Below are 18,120 nucleotides of genomic sequence, written 5' to 3'. Positions count from 1 at the left end.
TTTTGCTCCTTCACAATCTACAGACCCAGAAAATAACACCATCTTATTCCTCTACAAACACTGCCCCAGATTAAATTAATAGTTATGGCTTATATTTTAAGTTTAATCAAGAGACATATCTCCAAAAACATATAATCAAGAAAGAACCCACTCTACTCCCTACTGCAGATTCTCTGTAGGCCACACTTAAAATTACAATTAACTCATCTGATTCTGTGTAGTGAACTTCGCCCAAACTGGTTCCTCCATGATCAGTTGTGAATTTCAGTGTTTGTTACTTTTCCCAGACGCACTCCGATGTCCAGCGATACATGAATTCAGACAGCAAAGGCAGTAACTGTGCAGGTTCTCTCTCTCTCTCTCTCTCTCTCTCTCTCTCTCTCTCTCTCTCTCTCTCCTGCACTGTCCTCACCATGTGCTTCCTTTGTCTGCTCTTCTCCCTTTTAAAACTGCTGTTGTTTTGACTTTTTTCTTCCCAAAGTTCCAAAACAATGCAACAGCATAAAAAACAGTAATTGCTACTCCTGGAATTCAAGGAAATCACCTCCAGCACCTAAAATACCTCAAAAAAGGAGCAGCTGTTACAGTCAGAAATGTTTCCAAATTGTGTGATTAAATGCTGAAACTGTTCAGATATTCCTGATTTCTCTTCAGTTTATCAAAAATAAGTTTTTGCTAAACACTACATGGTAGAAATCAATTTGACTGCACAACAAAGTGGGAAAGGGTGATGGCGTTGGTACTAGGAGTAGTCTAACTATATTTTAAAAATTCCGAAACATATCCTTTATAAGTGACGATGGAAGATGTTCCTGTGGAGGGGAGAGTGGTACAAGCAAATTTAGTAATAACTTTTAAAAAGGAATTTAGATGTATACTTGAAAAAGGAATGTTTGCAGGGCTAGAGTTGTAGAATCATACAGTACAGGAGAGGCCTTTTGGCCACCACATCTATACCACCAAAAATGTACCGTTACCAACAATAGTCCAATGCTGATACACCATAGCATCTAGTGTCACAATGGATGGGGAGGTGGGAGGGTTTCCTAAATTGCATGGAACTGGTAAATTATCTTCAAGAGAAGGTGAGGAGAGGAAGGGGTGATGGTGTGAAAGGCAGTCTAGACAACTCACTCTTTAGCCACAGCCTAATCCTTTTAAAGTAGCTCTCCAGTTGCTCTTTTTAATTTTTGCTCACGCAGCCAGAAATTTTCTGGACGTTCTGGCTTATGCTCCCAGTGTGTTTCCGCGATGAACGGATGCAAATACAGAATTCTTATCGGCTGAGGCCTTTGAATCTATCTGACTCCCATCTAAAGGAAAAGAAGCTCCTTCCTCAGGACTTATTGCAGCTTAATGCTCAGCCGCCTTTCAGAGCTTAAAAATGTGTTGCTGGAAAAGCGCAGCAGGTCAGGCAGCATCAAAGGAACGGGAGAATCAACGTTTCGGGCATAAGCCCTTCTTCAGGAAGGGCTTTCAGACGCAGGGTAAGCCTGAGACAACTCTCCTAATGACCCTACAAATGGGATGACTTTCAAATACAGTGCAAGGGCTGGTTGCTTCACCTTGGCCTCCCTGCCCCTCACCCAATACACAAACACACACATGCATAACACACACTGACACAGACAGTTTTGGTTGTGCTGATATGGTTAAAGATTCTTTTCTCACTCTTGAAGGATGTCCCAAAAAATTGTTGGACAGTGAAAAGTATCCACATACCCTGTATTTATTTACCTAGAGACTGAATATTCTCCTAGGAAAGAGCTTTAAAAAATGTTTTCATTTGAATAAATCATGATATCCTGATGTAGATTGATTTGCTGCAACCAGCGATGTCAGTCATAATGATCTCACCATGACTGCGTTCTAGGGTCAGTTTTTCTGAATGAGTCAACATGTTTTCTTAGAAGGTTTCTTCTGGCTGTCCCGGGGAATTTGACTGCGGGAAGGTTGGAGGAGACAGAGTTACTGGTGTCTGTAGATTGCAGGAACTGATTTGATGAACTAGCTTTGACATGTTTCTAAAAAGCCAGAGTCATGGTCAGGAGCTGAGAGATAGTTTGGCTTGTCCAGCCAGTTTTCCTCCCACAGGAAGTGCTGTGCTGAGTTGGAGATAGGAAAATCATCATAACCTGCTAGCTAGGGAGCACAGTTACCTCCTGAGAGTAAAATAAAGTCAAGTAATCGTGGACGCTGGAAATTTCAAATAAAAGTTCTAAAGAAGAGTGAAAATATAGCTCATTTCTCTCTTCACAGGTGCTGCCAGACTTGCTGAGTTTCTCCTGCACTTTGTTTCTTGTTTACATCTTAATTATGAGGTAGCTGATTTGAGCAGTTATACCATCAAATCATAGGGTGTGAGGAGGAGGAGGAGGACAAATGGTAGGTGTGACTTCTGATTTGGGTTTTCTAACCAGGACCAATTCTGTGTCTTAAGATGTTCTCAGTGTAATAACAAGTACTTGATTGGTCCTTGAGTGAGTGTCTACAACTCTGGACAAGGGTGAGAGGGAAAAATATAAAAGGGGCAACTTTCTCATGCAAAGGGTGGTGCATGTATGGAATGAGCTGCCAGGGGAAATAGTGGAGGCTGGTACAATTACAACCTTTTAAAAGGCATCTGGATGGGTATATGGATAGGAAGGGTTTGGGGAGATATGGGCCAAGTGCTGGCAAATGGGACTAGATTAGTTTAGGATATCTGATTGGCATGGATGAGTTGGACCGAAGGGTCTGTTTCTGTGCTGTATATCTCTAGGACTCTATGACTTTAATACAGCAGAAACATCCAAACCTTAAAGGAGGAAGCACCTAAATCTCTTCATCTGCCTTCTCTCTCTCTCTTGTCGTCTTTCACTTCTCTCGCCTTCATTCTCTCTGTCTTTCGTCTTTAGTGAGTGCAGAAGTAAAAGTTAGCAATTTGTGTTTCTTTTCTGCCATTCATTAAAGACAATCCATTTGTGAACAACAGCTGTTTTCTTAAGTGGAGTTACCCAGTGAGTGTCTTTTTAAAAATGGGATCGGCAGTCAGGTAAACTGGGAGTTTGGACAGTTTGTTTAAATCTTTCCACATTTGTGACAGCTCTGGGAATAGAGGGGCTTGATTTCCAGTGCACTATGCGAGTGAGTCCTGGACACTGTACAGTAGCAGAGTTAAAACTGAATAATGCCCCTGCAAGTGTGAGCTGTCGGAGAGGAAAATGATGGCACTGACCTTCAGCAGATTAATCACAGCAACAGCAGATCAATCATTTTCCTCTGGCGTTGTACCCAGGTGCGCTGGTGAGGTCCACTGGCACTGGTTTGTTGGGGGAGCATCCTGGTGCCATTATGTGGGAAGGGAGTTACCTTTCTTCCCTATGTGACAACCAACAGAACCTCCAAAGTGGTGTTACTGAAAGACAAGACAAGCGTCTGTTTCTACGGTGGCATCTACAGGGAGATTGGGGGAAGACCAACACAAAAGGCTCCTCGAGGACGCCTAGCTTGCAGAGAGACGGCAGCGTCTTCCAGCTGACTTTTAAATGCAGTGACAAAATCTTTGAGACTAGAAGGTCACATCAGGCTTGCATGATATCTCGCTTGTATAGATAACAAGGCAAAAAGAATGTACAGATCACCCTATGATCTGTATGTCCTTGTTTACTCTGATCTGCCTGTACTGTTCACAAAACATAAATTTTCATTGTACTTTGGTACATGTGACTACAATAAAGTAAATCAAATCATGTAATCATCCTGGGCCATGGCAGAAATTGATTTTTAATCTGCTTGATACTATAATTCCAAAATGGAAATTCTTGGCAATTTGTTTATAAAGTATTGTTTAAAGAGATAATTGTTACTTTGCATAGTCCATTCCAGGTTCATCCTGCCTTTCTTTTCAGGTTACTTGAAGTGTTTTGTTGTGCACAGTGTTCCATCTGATGATCAGTAATACTGTGGTGGGCCATTTTGAGAACCAAACACTTTATAACCAGATTTTCTTTTATTCATCAGCTGTCGAAATGGAACAAACCATTAATGCCCTGAGACTGGGGAAGATTTTTGAAATGCAGAGCAATCAATGGATTGAAACCCCACCAGTGCCTAGAGAGGGGACACTGACAAGACACCCAAAACGAAATAAAACTGAAGAAAATTAATACAGCTGGAAATTAATGGAACAGTGTGCAGAGCTTTTGATGACTAACCTTGTAGATTTTAGACATGCAACTAGCACAGACTTATGGGAGAGCTGCTCTGCTAACTCCAGATTCTTTTGTTAACCTTGTTTGTACGTTTAGCTATTTCTCTGGATACATCCCATTTAAGCTTCAATCCATGCCTTCGATTCAGAGACACGTTTGAGCTTAAGTTGTGACCGACCCGAATGACACCGCTTTGAGTGTAACTTCTCATCTTCATATTTTGTCAGCAATGTTTTCAGGGTGACTACTAATCAATGTAGCTAATAAGTTGCAGATAAAATTCAACTGTGAAGTGATACATTTTAGTGATACAAACAGCAGGAATTATATTCTGAAGAGAAATAGATTCATTGCTAAGAAAACAAAACTAGGGATTTGAAAATGTAGATTCACAAAACATTAAAGACAAAATCTTCAATTAATAAGGCTCTCGCAAAGGTTATTGGAATACTTTTTTTCATAAGAACAGTAGAATCTAATGATGAAACTTTTGAAAACATTAATTAGACTTCTGAGTGATATAGGCACACATCATGACCTCCACACTTCCACAAACGATTTATTGTGGTTTTAGAGAGAATACAATGTGTATTCCCGGGGCCCCTTTTCATATTGCATGTCTCCCATTGGGTTCTCCCTTCCCATTCCAGTGTCTTCACCAAGACAGACTGCTTGTAGGCCCAGCAATAGCCACTCTTCCCTACAGTGCTGCTACAATTTAGAGCTGCCAGCCATTCAGAAAGACCAAAAGCTTTCTGAGGCAGTTCTCCCATCAGAGGGAGAAGCAGACATTGTGGCTTTCAGCCAGCGAACACTCCATGGACCATTTATGTAGGATTGGGAGAATCTGGGGTAAAGTTCTATGCAGATTGTCTATTTGAGAAACCGTTCTTTATTTCTTTGTGAGAAATTTGCAGATTGTTTAAGCTGTTTTAATTCCAGCTGGAAGCTAAAATTCGAAGTGTCTCATCTTAAAAACTGAAAGAACTGCAGATGCTGTAAACCAGGAACAAGAACAGAAGTTGCTGGAAAAGCTCAGCAGGTCTGGCAGCACCTGTGAAGAAAAAGCACGGTTCATGTTACAAATCTGAGGAAGGATCACCAGAACCTGAAATGTTAACTCTGATTTTCCTCACGGATGCTGCCAGACCTGCTGAACTTTTCCAGCAACTTCTGTTAGTGCTGCATCTTGTTTGATTGCTGCCCTAATAAATTGGCTTGTGACGTGTCTTCCTTCTGAAGTAAAAGGTGAGCTGTTTCTCACAAAAAAATGAAAGCAGTAGTGTATGCTTAAATGTGAAATGCTTAAAGTATTTTGAAGTCAATCCTTTTATTTTCAGCACCCTCAATACTCATGGATCATGATACAAGCACGTAGACACAGGGATTGTGACCAGCTGTTCATGGAAGTCTTGACGGTGGGAGAGTACGGGAAGGGAAAGTGTTTTTAAAAAAGGTAGAAATCTGGCATCGCTCCCCTGTGGACAGGGGCTAGCTGGAGTTACTCTTGAGTATTGACACTTGAGGGAAAATATTGGATACTTCACCAGTTAAGAACAATAGAGATTATCTAACCAAATTCCCTTTGCTGGCCTCCAAAAGCTTAATCAGTGAATAAATGTAATCACATTAATGGGCAACATCTGTTAAAGCTCAGCATTTTCAATATGGTGATCCCATTTATGGCAGTGATGTTTATAAGTTAAAAACAGAGCAATCCAATTTTTAGGGGGATATGATTCAGCACCTTCCATGCCAGTCCTGATAGATGCAGTTGACACAAAGATATTGCACACAGTATTCCAAAAGTGGCCTAACCAATGTCCCATACAGCTGCAATATGACCTCCCAAATCCTGTACTCAATACTCTGACCAATAAATGAAGAAATGTAGAGGACTCAGCACCGATCCTTGTGGCACTCCACTGGTCACAGGCTTCCAGTCTGAAAAACAGCCCTCCACCACCACCCTCTGTTTTCTATCTTTGAGCCAATTCTTTATCCAAATGGCTAATTCTCCCTGTATTCTATGAGATCTAACCTTGCTAACCAGTCTCCCATGGGGAACCTTGTCGAATGCTTTACTGAAGTCCTTATAGATCACGTCCACGGCTTTGCCCTCATCAATCCTCTTTGTTACTTCTTCAAAAAACTCAATCTTTGTGAAACATGATTTCCCACACACAAAGCCATGTTGACTATCCCTAATCAGTTCTTGCCTTTCCAAATACATGTACATCCACTCCCTTAGGATTCCTTCCAACAACTTGCCCACCACCAACATCAGGCTCACTGGTCTATAGTTCCTTGGCTTGTCCTTACCACCTGTTAAATAGTGGCACCGAGTTACCAACCTCCAGTCTTCCAGCACCTCAACTGTGACTATCAATAATGCAAATATCTCAGCAAGGGGCCCAGCACTCACTTCCCTAACCTCCCACAGAGTTTTAGGGTACACCTGATTGGGTGCTGGAGATTTGTCTACTTTTATGCGTTTCAAGACATCCGGCATTTCCTCCTCTGTAATATGAACATATTTAAGCTGTCACCATCTATTTCCCTACATTCTATATCTTCCATGTCCTTCTCCACAGTAACACTGATGCAAAATACTCGAATAGAGTCTCCCCCATCTCCTATGGCTCCACACAAAGGCTGCCTTGCAGGCCCATATTCTCTCTCTAGTTACCCTTTATCTTAACAACATGTAATTTATTACTTATTACCAAGTAATACAAGTCAATTGGCTAGTTAGACAGTTACTAATACTACCATGAGCAAGCGATGACACATCTGGTGCTATCTGGACTCCTCGAATAAGACGGCGAAAAGATAATTTGATGATTCATGCAGTCTTGAATATTAATATTTTCAGTACCATTACCTGGTAGATATTTTCCTATTCACCCATCCAGACATGTTATTGTACACCTCTGGAGCAGGTGGGACTTGAACCCAGGTTGCCTGGTTTAGAGGAAGAAACTGCCACACTGCCACATAAGTGCTTTCCATTGTCCTGTAAAACAGCAGCAGGTGCCAGTGCTTAAAGTCTGATCTGACTTGGCAGATGGCAGCAATGTTAGAAGAAACTTTATAATCACCTTATGTTGCTTAATATCAGTAAGATATCTTCCAGCCTTCGCTCATATTTAACAAACTACCAGCCCCCCTCCAACTCCATTTTGATTTAGCCCATTGCTCTCCCCAACCCCCCACCCATCGGTTTTGATGGTTCACTTTGCCCATAATGGGCTAGATTTTCCTTTAAATAGCTATTTGGCTTCGTGGGTATTTTACTGGTGGTGATTAGTAGCTTTACAAAAAAAAGTCGCAGTGATTTGGTGGTGGGAAGGTTGCTCAGTTGTATGTGATAGCATCTCTGGATATGAAAGAAAAATCAAACTAGGTTAGTCTACATCTTAGGGTATTGCACGATGTGGTGGCGGAGAAATTAGATCCATTGCTTACAATATTCCAAAATTCCAGGGATGCTGGAAAGATTCCAGTAGAATGGAAAATAGCTAATATAATGCCCTTTTTCAAAAAGGGAGGGAGGCAAAATGTGAGAAATTACAGATCTGTTAGTTTAACATTTGTTTTTGGGTAGGTGTTAGAATCAATTATCAAGGAAGCAGTATCAGGACATTTGCAAAGTCAAAATGCTATCTATCAGAGCCAGCATGGTTTTATGAAGGGCAAATCATGTTTGACTAATTTGTTAGAGTTCTTCGAAGATGTAAGAAGCAAAGTGGATAATGGGGATCCTGTAGATGTAACATATCTGGACTTCCAGAAGGCATTTGATAAGGTGCCACACAAAAGGTTAATGCACAAGGTTGGATCATATGGGATTTGGGGTAATTTATTAGTTTGGATAGATGTCTGATTGATGGATAGAAGACAGAGAGTCAAGATAAATGGCTTTTTTTCTGGATGGCAAATTGTAACCAGTGGAGTGCCATAGGGTTGAGTCTTTGGACATCAGCTACTTACAATCTACATTAATAACTTGGATACAGGGATAGAAGGTTCTATAGCCAAATTTGCGATAACCACAAAAATAGGCGGGATGGTAAATTGCAATGAGGAAATAAGAACCTTACAACGGGACATGGGTAGGTTAGGAGAGTGGACCAAAATGTGGCAGATGGAGTTTAATGTGGGTAAGTACAAGGTCATGCATTCGGGTTGAAAAAATGGGAAGGCCACCTATTATCTTAATGGAGAGAGATTTCAAAGTGGTTTGTTGCAGAGGGATCTCAGTGTATTCATTCATGAGTCACAGAAAACTAGCATGCAGATACAGTAAATGATATAGAAAGTGAATGGAATGTTGGCTTTTATAGCTAAAGGAATAGGATATAAAGGTAAGGGTTACTCTCTGGAATTCAGAAGAATGAGGGGAGATCAAATTGAGGTATTCAAGGTGATTCAAAGTGTACATAAAATAGATAAGGAGCAGATGCTTCCTCATGTGGGCGTTCTAGGATGAGAATAAGGGGTAGCAAAGTTAAAACAGAGTTGAAGAGAAACTACTTCACCCAAAGGGTTGTGAATCTGTGGAATTTGCTACCCCAAAGTGTGGTGGATGCTGGGACAGTGAGTAAATATAAGGAGGAGTTAGACAACTTTTAAATTGGTAATGGGTTATTGGGATATGGAACGAAGACAGGAAAATGGGGGTGAGAAGCATATCAATCATGATTGAATGGTCGAGCAGACTCGATGGGCTGAATGGCCTAATTCTGCTCCTGCATCTTGTGAACTCATGAACTCTCTCACTGATCATCACTCAAATGGCGGCACTCATGACTAATATCTAACGTTCATGTACTCTGTGATACACCCACATAATTTAAAAAAAACTTTCATAGAATGTGGATGTCCCTAACAAGCCAGCATTTGTCAGTGAAATGAAAGTGAGATAGCTCAGTTAAAAAGCATTGGCAGATTACAATGCATTTCCCGGTTCTTGACCCTTTTGACATCCCCATTGTTCCCAGCACACATGAACTTTCAAATCTACAACTTTGCATCTGGTTATGGAGCTAAGGTTGTATATGTTTTTATAACAGTCTTCCAAAATTGGTCCAGCATCTTCAAACGTCCGTGTCCAAGTATTCTAGGTGCCACTGTCTCTGCACTCCCTTTAGAATTATACTATTTAACTTATATAATCTCGTCTTATGTTTCCTGCAAACTTCGTGAGTTTGTGCATTTTTGAATTAAATCTGCTGTGAGTCTGCTCATTTCACCTGTCTTCTATGTCCCCAACATCATTCTGTTTTTTTTAAACTTTTGTGTTATCAACAAAAATTGAAATAATGCCCTATTTACCCAAATCCAGGTCATTCATATTGAAAAGAGAAGATAATCTTCTACCAAATTTGAAATAACTGAAAATACAATTTTTGTTTTAGAGAGTTAAATAATCAAGAATAAATTGTACTGATAAACACATCAGAAACTGGCAAGTACAACAACATAATGCCATTCAGGGCTACTATTAATGAAGTCAACTGCAATGAACACTGTACAAAACATAAATGAACAGTTGAAAAGTTGCTATGGCTTGTACATTTGATACACGTCATTTTTTCTACTTGATTTATCCTTTTTGTATTAATTAATCAAATGCCAATTCTCGTTTTAATGTAAATCTGGAATACAACTGCTTTAGTCGTTAAGAGGTTAATAGGACCATATTTATACTAAATTTATGCTGTCCAATACCAACATACATTCCAGTCTTACGTAAAATCTTTGCCAGGGTGTTTCCACATATACTTAAATCCAATAGAATAGTATTTCACAACTCTGCTGTGGATCGCCAGCACAGATTGTTTAGCTGTTAAAGTGAAAATGGAAAATTTCACAAACATTCCAGAACACAATACAACTGGCAATGTCGGGTTCAATCAAAGTAACACTGATAATGAGACTCTTTTGGACATTATAAAGATACCATTTCTTGTAGCACTCCTGTTGATCATGATTTCCATGGGTTGCACTATTGAGCTGAAGAAGTTGTGGGCTCACCTAAAAAAACCCTGGACACTATCTGTGGGCATGGTTTGCCAGTTTGGGGTTATGCCTCTCAGTGCATTTATCCTTGCAACTCTTTTTAAGTTGAAACCTTTTCCAGCAATTGCTGTGATTATTATGGGCTCATGTCCTGGAGGAATTATTTCAAATGTAATGAGCTACTGGACTGATGGGGACATGGATCTCAGGTATGTGATTTTGGCTTTCTCCTTACATCCCAATCTTCAACCTATGCACGTTCTTTTCCTCCTTGCACAACTTTTTTGCGTAATATTAACCATGCAACTGTGGGAGATAAACTGGCAACATTTACCTCTCTGTTCTCTTTATGTTGTCACTTTGTTTCCTTAATTCAAAAATAACCTGGATTTACTTTGATATAATTTACATAAGGTGTTTTACCTGACCCTTTTCCAAGCTTGATTAACTATATACTTAGTAGCAGCATTAGGACAGCAATCTGTTTGTGAAAAATTGCAAAAAATCGTGTTCCTTGATTCCTGAAAGTGAAACTGAATGTCATTTGACAAGAAGTGCCTTTGCTTTCATCCGTATCTGCAATTGTTAGCAACAAAGGAGCCATTAACAACTTAATAACAGCTAGACTACAAAAGCAGTGGAATTAGGTCGAGTAAAATGAGGAGAGTTCTCTATACTGTATAGAACTTGGAATATTTTGAAACCATACCTTCCTAATCCAGTCTGACCTGCATTTACAGCAGTGTGACATCAACAGTTTATTATTGATTCTTTGTAATTGCCCCCTCATCTTCAATAGCTCTTCATTCCAAAGAAATTGGACCCACGAGTCTTTTATGGTACAGAATTACACAAGTTCACTACCCTTTGAGTGAACAATTTTTTCTCGTCCCGGTCTTAAGTGGTCCACCCACTATCCTGCAGTTTTCCCTGCCCCAGGGAAAAATGTATCGTCCCAGCATCTAATCTGTCCAACTCCTGTTTAAATTTTATATGTTCCAATTGGATTCCCTCTCATCCTTCTAAACTTTAGTGAATTCCAGTTCAGTTGAACCAATCTCCTTTCCAAAGTCTTGCCATCCCTGCTGTCAGTCTAGTGCATGTTTGCTGCATTTCCTATACTTCAAGTGTATCCTTTCTCAAATACAGAGACCAAAGCTGCATGCAATACTCCAGGTGTGGTGTCAGCAAGGCCCTCTTTAAACTGCAGTAAGACGTCCCTACATTTGAACTCAAAACCTCTTGCAATGAAGCCCAAAATGCTATTTGCCTCCCTAACTGCTTACTATACCCACTGTATACTTTCATTGACCAATATACAAGGACACCTAGGTCCCTTTGTACATCCACACTTCTCAATGTGTTCAATGAGATAATTATAAGGAAATCTGTTCTAGTGATGTTGGTTGAAGGATAAATATTGGCCAGAAAACTGGGGAAGATTTGACTGCTTTTCAGTGAAGTTTATTCGAGTTCTTATGGGAGGAATACATTGCTAATCAAGCCCCATTATTCCACAAGCCATATAAAAAATGTAAAAGTTTTATTTAATCTCCACAATGATAAATTTGGTATCATTACCAAGAAGAAGTGTCCATCAGGCTTCTGTTATTAACTTAAAAATGACCCCTTTTTCATAAACCAACTTATTCTTAAAATAAATGGCAAAACTGGTTTATGGCCAAGTTAATAGTTGGAATTAAACTATATTCTGTTAATCTACACCACAACTATTGACACAACAGAGAAAAGGATACAGTTTTGTCCAGCTGTGGTTTGCCAACAAAAAAAGGAGAAATAAATTCTGTGGTGGGGCATGAGTCTAAACTGAAAGGATAAGATGGTAAGATGTCTCACAGTCTAGTCATTTTCCTGTAGATGAATTTGAAAAGCTAACCACTGCAGAATTGACGAGATCTTCAAATCAGACTTGTGTCCAAATAAAAGTCTTGTAGACATCTAAAGTTCTGCACAATTTTAGCAGAGAGATCTTTGCAGCTGGTTCTGCTGTAGAGTTTGCTGCTTATATTTCAGGAGACAGAAATCACTCCCTTGTCCAGAAGTTACTGGGACAGCTCAGGGGTAGATCAGCAATATCAGTGATGAGGATTTTAGGGGGGGAAGGGATAAAGAAATCAGGCATTAGGGATGACGCATTAGAGAGTCAATGATGCCTACATGGGCTAAAGTAGAAATTTTGTTAAAACAGAGGGATACAAGCACCCCTTTCAAAGGTTTTAACATGTCAGGTCTAGACAGTAGAGATTGAGTGAATCCTTAGGAGAGTATAAAGGCAGTAGGAGTATACTTAAGAGGGAAATCAGGAAGGAAAAAAGAGGACATGAGATAGCTTTAGCAAATAGCATTAAGGAGAATCCAAAGGGATTTTATAAATACATCAAGGACAAAAGGGTAACTAAGGATAGAAGAGGGCGCCTCAAAGGACAGCAAGGTGGTCTTTGTATGGAGCTACAGGAGATGGGGGAGATAATAATCAAGTATTTTGCATCAGTGTTTACTGTGGAAAAGGACATGGAAGATACAGAATGTGGAAAATCGTTGGTGACGTCTTGAAAAATATTCATATTACAGAGGAGGAGATGCTGATGTCTTGAAATGCATAAAAGTGGATAAATTCCCAGGGCTCAATTAGGTTTACCCCAGAAGTCTGTGGAAAGCTAGGGAAGGGATTGCTGGACCTCTTGCTGAGGTATTTGCATTATCAATAGTCACAGGTGAGGTGCTGGAAGACTGGAAGTTAGCTAACATGGTGCCACTATTCAAGGAAGATGGTAAGGACAAGCCAGGAACTATAGACCGGTGAGTCTGACATCAGTGGTGGACAAATTGTTGGAGGGAATCCTGAGGAACAGGACTTACATGTATTTGGAATGGCAAGGACTGATTAGCGATGGTCAGCATGGCTGGTCAGCATGGCTGTGTGTGTGGGAAATCATGTCTCATGAACTTGATTGAGTTCTTTAAAGAAGCAATGAAGAGGATTGATATGGGAAGAGTGGTGGATGTGATCTATATGAACTTCAATCAGGTGTTCGACGAGATTCCTCATGGTAGACTGGTGAGCAAGGTTAGATCTCATGGAATACAGAGAGAACTAGCCATTTGGATTCAGAACTGGCTAAAAAGTAGAAGACAGAGGGTGATGGTGGAGGGTTGCCTTTAAGCCTGGAGGCCGGTGACCAATGATGCGCCACAAGGATCGGTGCTGGGTCCACTGCTTTTCATCATTTATATAAATGATCTGGATTTGAACATAAGAGGTATAGTTAGTAAATTTGCAGATGAAACCAAAATTGAAGGTGTAGTGGACAACAAAGAAGGTTACCTCAAAGTACAACGGGATCTTGATCAAATGGTCCAATGGGCTGAGGAGTGGCAGATGGCATTTAATTTAGATAAATGTGAGGTGCTACATTTTGGAAAATCAAATCAGAGCAGCACTTATACGTTTAATGGTAAGGTCCTCGGGAATGTGGTTGAACAAAGAGACCTTGGAGTGCAGGTTCATAGTTCCTTGAAAGTAGAGGTGCAAGTAGATAGGATAATGAAGAATATGAGATAGTGAAGAAGGATAGTTTGGTATGCTTTCCTTTATTGGTCAGAGCATTGAGTATAGGAATTGGGAGGTCATGTTGTGGCTGCACAGGACATTGGTTCGGCCACTTTTGGAATATTGCATGCAATTCTGGTCTCCTTCCTATCTGAGGGATGTTGTGAAATTTGATAGGGTTCAGAAAGGATTTACAAGGACATTGCCAGAGATGGAGGATTTGAGCTATAGGGAGAGACTGAATAGACTGGGGGAGGGGCATGGATAGAATAAATAGACAAGGCCTATTCCCTGGGGTGGGGAAGTCCAGAACTAGAGGGCATAGGTTTAGGGCGAGAGGGGAGAAATTTAAAAGGGACCTGAGAAGCAACTTTTCCACAGAGAGGGTGGTATGTGCATGGAATGAGCTGCCAGAGGAAGTGGTGGAGGCTGGTACAATTACAACATTTAAAAGGCATCTGGATGGGTATATGAATAGGAAGGGTTTAGAGGGATATGGGCCAAGTGTTGGAAAATGGGACTGGATTAGGTTGGGATACCTGGTTGGCATGGACGAGTTGGACCGAAGGATCTGTTTCCGTGCAGTACATCTCTATAACTCTATGACTGATCAAGGTGGGTTAGGCTGCAGTTTCATTTTGTTTTAGTTTATCCTCCCAATTTATCTAAACCCAATTGTTTTCATTTCAAGTTGTTCAACTGAACAAAAATATTCAGCTTGGATTTGTAACAGCCATTCCTGACAAACTCATTTGAATTTGTTTGGAAGAAGGATTGAAGTAGTTGATAGGAAAATATTTGAGCTATCTACACAAATGCAGTTCAAAGAATATCATATATCCATCAAGGTCTGATAAGGAGGAAGGAGCCAAATCCATCCCAGTTGGAATGGAGATTAAACAACAAGCTGTTGGTACCAATCTAATCCACACTAGCTGTCCAACTAACTGGCCTCGAAAGAGTTTGAGATGCTATGGCATATACTTTGGAGTTCCAATATGGAGGAAGTTCAGTGGATAGGAAATTACATTCAATGACCCTGCCCAGTCTTGTGAACTTTTTTATGGCACTAAATCCAGGTCCTTGGAGTCGATCTCTTAGCTTTAATTAAATAGACCGTAGAACAGTACAGAAAAGGAATGGGCCCTTCAACCCACGATGCTGTGGTAAACATGACACAAATGAAACTAATCCCTTCTGTCCGCCTTATTCCTGATGAAGGGCTTTTGCCCGAAACGTTGATTTCAAAGCTACTTGGATGCTCTTCCAGCACCACTAATCCAGAACTTGGGCCATATCTCTCCAGTCTTTGCATATTCATGTACTTAACTAAAAGTCCCTTAATTGTCCCAATCGCATCTGCCTCAACCACCACCCTTGGCAGTGTGATCCAGACTCCTACCATGCTCTGTGTAAAATATTTACCCCTCATGTCTCCTTTGAACTTTCTCCCTCTCAATTTAAGTGCACTCCCCCAGTTTTAGACATTTTCACTCTGGGAAAAGATTCTGACTGTTAACCCTATAATTTTATATACTTCTATCAAGTTTCCCCTCAGCCTCCACCTCTCGAGAAAACAACCCAAGTTTTTCTAGCCTGTTCTTATAGCTTATACCCCTTAATCCAGGCATCATCCTGGGAAACCTGTTTTGCACCGTCACCAAAGCCTCCACATCCTTCCTGTAAAGTGATGACCAGAATTGAATGCAATACTCAAAGTGTGCGCTACCCAGAGTCTTATAAAGCTGCAGTATGACATCCTGAATCTTATACTCAGTTCCCTGACCTATAAAGGCAAGAATTTCGTATGTTTTCTTCACCACCCTATCTATTTGTGTGGCCACTTTCAGGGAGCTATGGACTTGAACCCCAATGTCTTTCTGTCCATCAAATCTATCCTTAACTTTCTCCTGAAAATGTGTTTCTGGAAAAGCGCAGCAGGTCAGGCAGCACCCAAGGAACAGGAGAATCGACGTTTCGGGCATGAGCCCTTCTTCAGGAATCTTTAGTTTGCTGAAGAAGGGCTCATGCCCGAAACGTAGATTCTCCTGCTCCTTGGATGCTGCCTGACCTGCTGTGCTTTTCGAGCAACACATTTTCAGCTCTGATCTCCAGCATCTGCAGTCCTCACTTTCTCCCTTAACTTTCTACATCAATTTGCTTCCCTTTGTGTGGATGGCTTCCTGGCTCCCAGATGGGCTCTGGGCTTCTTTCACCTCATGTATGAAGGTATTCAGCACTCCATCGGAAAACTGTGCAGCCATTCCCTAGCTTGTTGCCAAATTGCTCCTCCTGAGGAACTTTTAGTCAGCTCCTGCAGCGGCCAAGATATGCCTCCGTTTTAGGAAGTGCAGATGGTTGAAAAATTGAAGGTCAAGTTCCATTGCTGTGAACATTACTTGAGTCTGGATCCAATGCTGGGTGTGTATCAATGAACACTGTGCATTGCAATTCCTGTGCAAACTTATAGCCTTTCCAATATTCAGCACCAGAGAATATGAATCAGGGATTTGGGGATAATTCACCTACTTTTTGTTATGATAATGTCAGAGGTTGTTTTACATACACTTGAGGTTAATGGGCCCTCAATTTATCGGCTGATCAGAAACAAATCATACCAGAAATATGATTTTACTTCCAACTGCTAAACAATGCTGGATAGAAATTGTGATATATTTTATGTCTTACTTTCAGAAAAAGGCTACAATATGTTACATATCAATATTGCAGAAGCAAAAGAAAAATGTGTGAAAGCCAATGTTCACATCAATGAAATTTAACCTTCACTTCTTAAACCACAAGCTAGGGAATGGCTGCACAATTTTCCGATGGAGTGCTGAATACCTTCATACAGGAGGTGAAAGAAGCCCAGAGCCCATCTGGGAGTCAGGAAGCCATCCACACATAGGGAAGCAGATTGATGTAGAAAGTTAAGGATAGATTTGATGGACAGAAAGATATTGGGGTTCCAGTCTATAGCTCCCCGAAAGTGGCCATATAAGTAGATAGGGTGGTAAAGAAAACACATGGCATTTATAGGTCAAGGAATTGTGTACAAGAGTCAAGATGTCATGTTGCAGCTTTACAAGACCTTGGGTAGGCCACACTTTGAGTATTAGAGTCATAGAGATGCACAGCATGGAAACAGACCCTTCGGTCCAACCTGTCCATGCCGACCAGATATCCCAACCCAATCTAGTCTCACCTGCCAGCACCCAGCCCATATCCCTCCAAACCCTTTCTATTCATATACCCATCCAAACGCCTCTTAAATGTTGCAATTGTACCAGCCTCCACCACTTCCTCTGGCAGCTCATTCCATACACGTACCACCCTCTGCATGAAAAGGTTTCTCCTTAGGTCTCTTTTATATCTTTCCCCTCTCACCCTAAACCTATGCCCTCAAGTTCTGGACTCCCTGACCCCAGGGAAAAGACTTTGCCTGTTTACCCTATCCATGCCCCTCATAATTTTGTAAACCTCTAGAAGGTCACCCCTCAGCCTCCGATGCTCCAGGGGAAACAGCCCCAGCCTGTTCAGCCTCTCCCTGTAGCTCAAATCCTTCAACCCTGGCAATATCCTTGTAAATCTTTTCTGAACCCTTTCAAGTTTCACAACATCTTTCTGAGAGGAAGGAGACCAGAATTGCACGCAATATTCCAACAGTGGCCTAACCAATGTCCTGTACAGCCACAACATGACCTCCCAACTCCTGTACTCCTGTATAATGTGGATGGCTAAGAATATCAGATTTTGAGACTGAATATTGCCATGGTCTATCTTGTAATAAAACTCAAGGCTGCAAGAATAAAAGTTTATGATAATCCGTTTCAAGTGTCAAGGATGTTGACTTGCCTCTGAATGGAATGCAAGGAAATATCTTTTACTAGATTAATTTTATAAAATGGTACTCAGGCAAATTAAAGGATTGGTCTGGAAATAAGGGGATACTCTGTCAATACCAGGCAGGAAAAGCTTGACATTTAGAATTTGCACAATGAGGTGAGAATTCTGAATTTGTCAGATGTAATAGTTTTTGATGGTATTGCTCACTTCTTGCTGTTCATTGTTTATTGTCAAAATGATGTGTTGACTTAATCTGATGGAGAATGGGAGTATAAATTCATTTGAAAAAACACTACAAAGGAAAGAGGCACTGAAAGATATAGGGGCTCAAAGATATAATTGCCTAAAAGTTTATATTGGTGAAACTATATAAAAACTAAATAAATTTTGACTTTATGAATAGAGGTATGAATAAAAGAGTAAATAAGTAATAATGAATGTATGTGACATTGCTTGGCTACAAATATTTGGGTGCTGCTTTATAAC

At 40.6% G+C, this 18,120-nt stretch overlaps 2 protein-coding genes across 2 annotated transcripts in view; both read left to right on the top strand.

Moving 5' to 3' along the window:
* The window catches only part of LOC140453497 (uncharacterized), an 85,453-nt gene extending 80,842 nt beyond the window's left edge, over positions 1-4,611 (top strand). Inside the window, exon 6 of the mRNA XM_072548512.1 lies at positions 4,003-4,611. Coding sequence (XP_072404613.1) covers positions 4,003-4,148 — 146 coding nt within the window. The 3' untranslated portion in view covers positions 4,149-4,611. The remainder of the gene's footprint in view (positions 1-4,002) is intronic.
* A 5,444-nt stretch (positions 4,612-10,055) lies between these two features.
* LOC140482907 (sodium-dependent organic anion transporter-like) overlaps positions 10,056-18,120 on the top strand; it is a 58,552-nt gene continuing 50,487 nt past the window's right edge. Inside the window, exon 1 of the mRNA XM_072580648.1 lies at positions 10,056-10,426. Within this exon, the coding sequence (XP_072436749.1) occupies positions 10,056-10,426 (371 nt within the window). The remainder of the gene's footprint in view (positions 10,427-18,120) is intronic.

The sequence above is a fragment of the Chiloscyllium punctatum genome, chromosome 1, assembly GCF_047496795.1.
Source record: "Chiloscyllium punctatum isolate Juve2018m chromosome 1, sChiPun1.3, whole genome shotgun sequence".
Lineage (NCBI taxonomy): Eukaryota > Metazoa > Chordata > Chondrichthyes > Orectolobiformes > Hemiscylliidae > Chiloscyllium > Chiloscyllium punctatum.
Note: the sequence above shows the minus strand (reverse complement) of the source record. Positions and strands in the feature narration are given on the sequence as shown.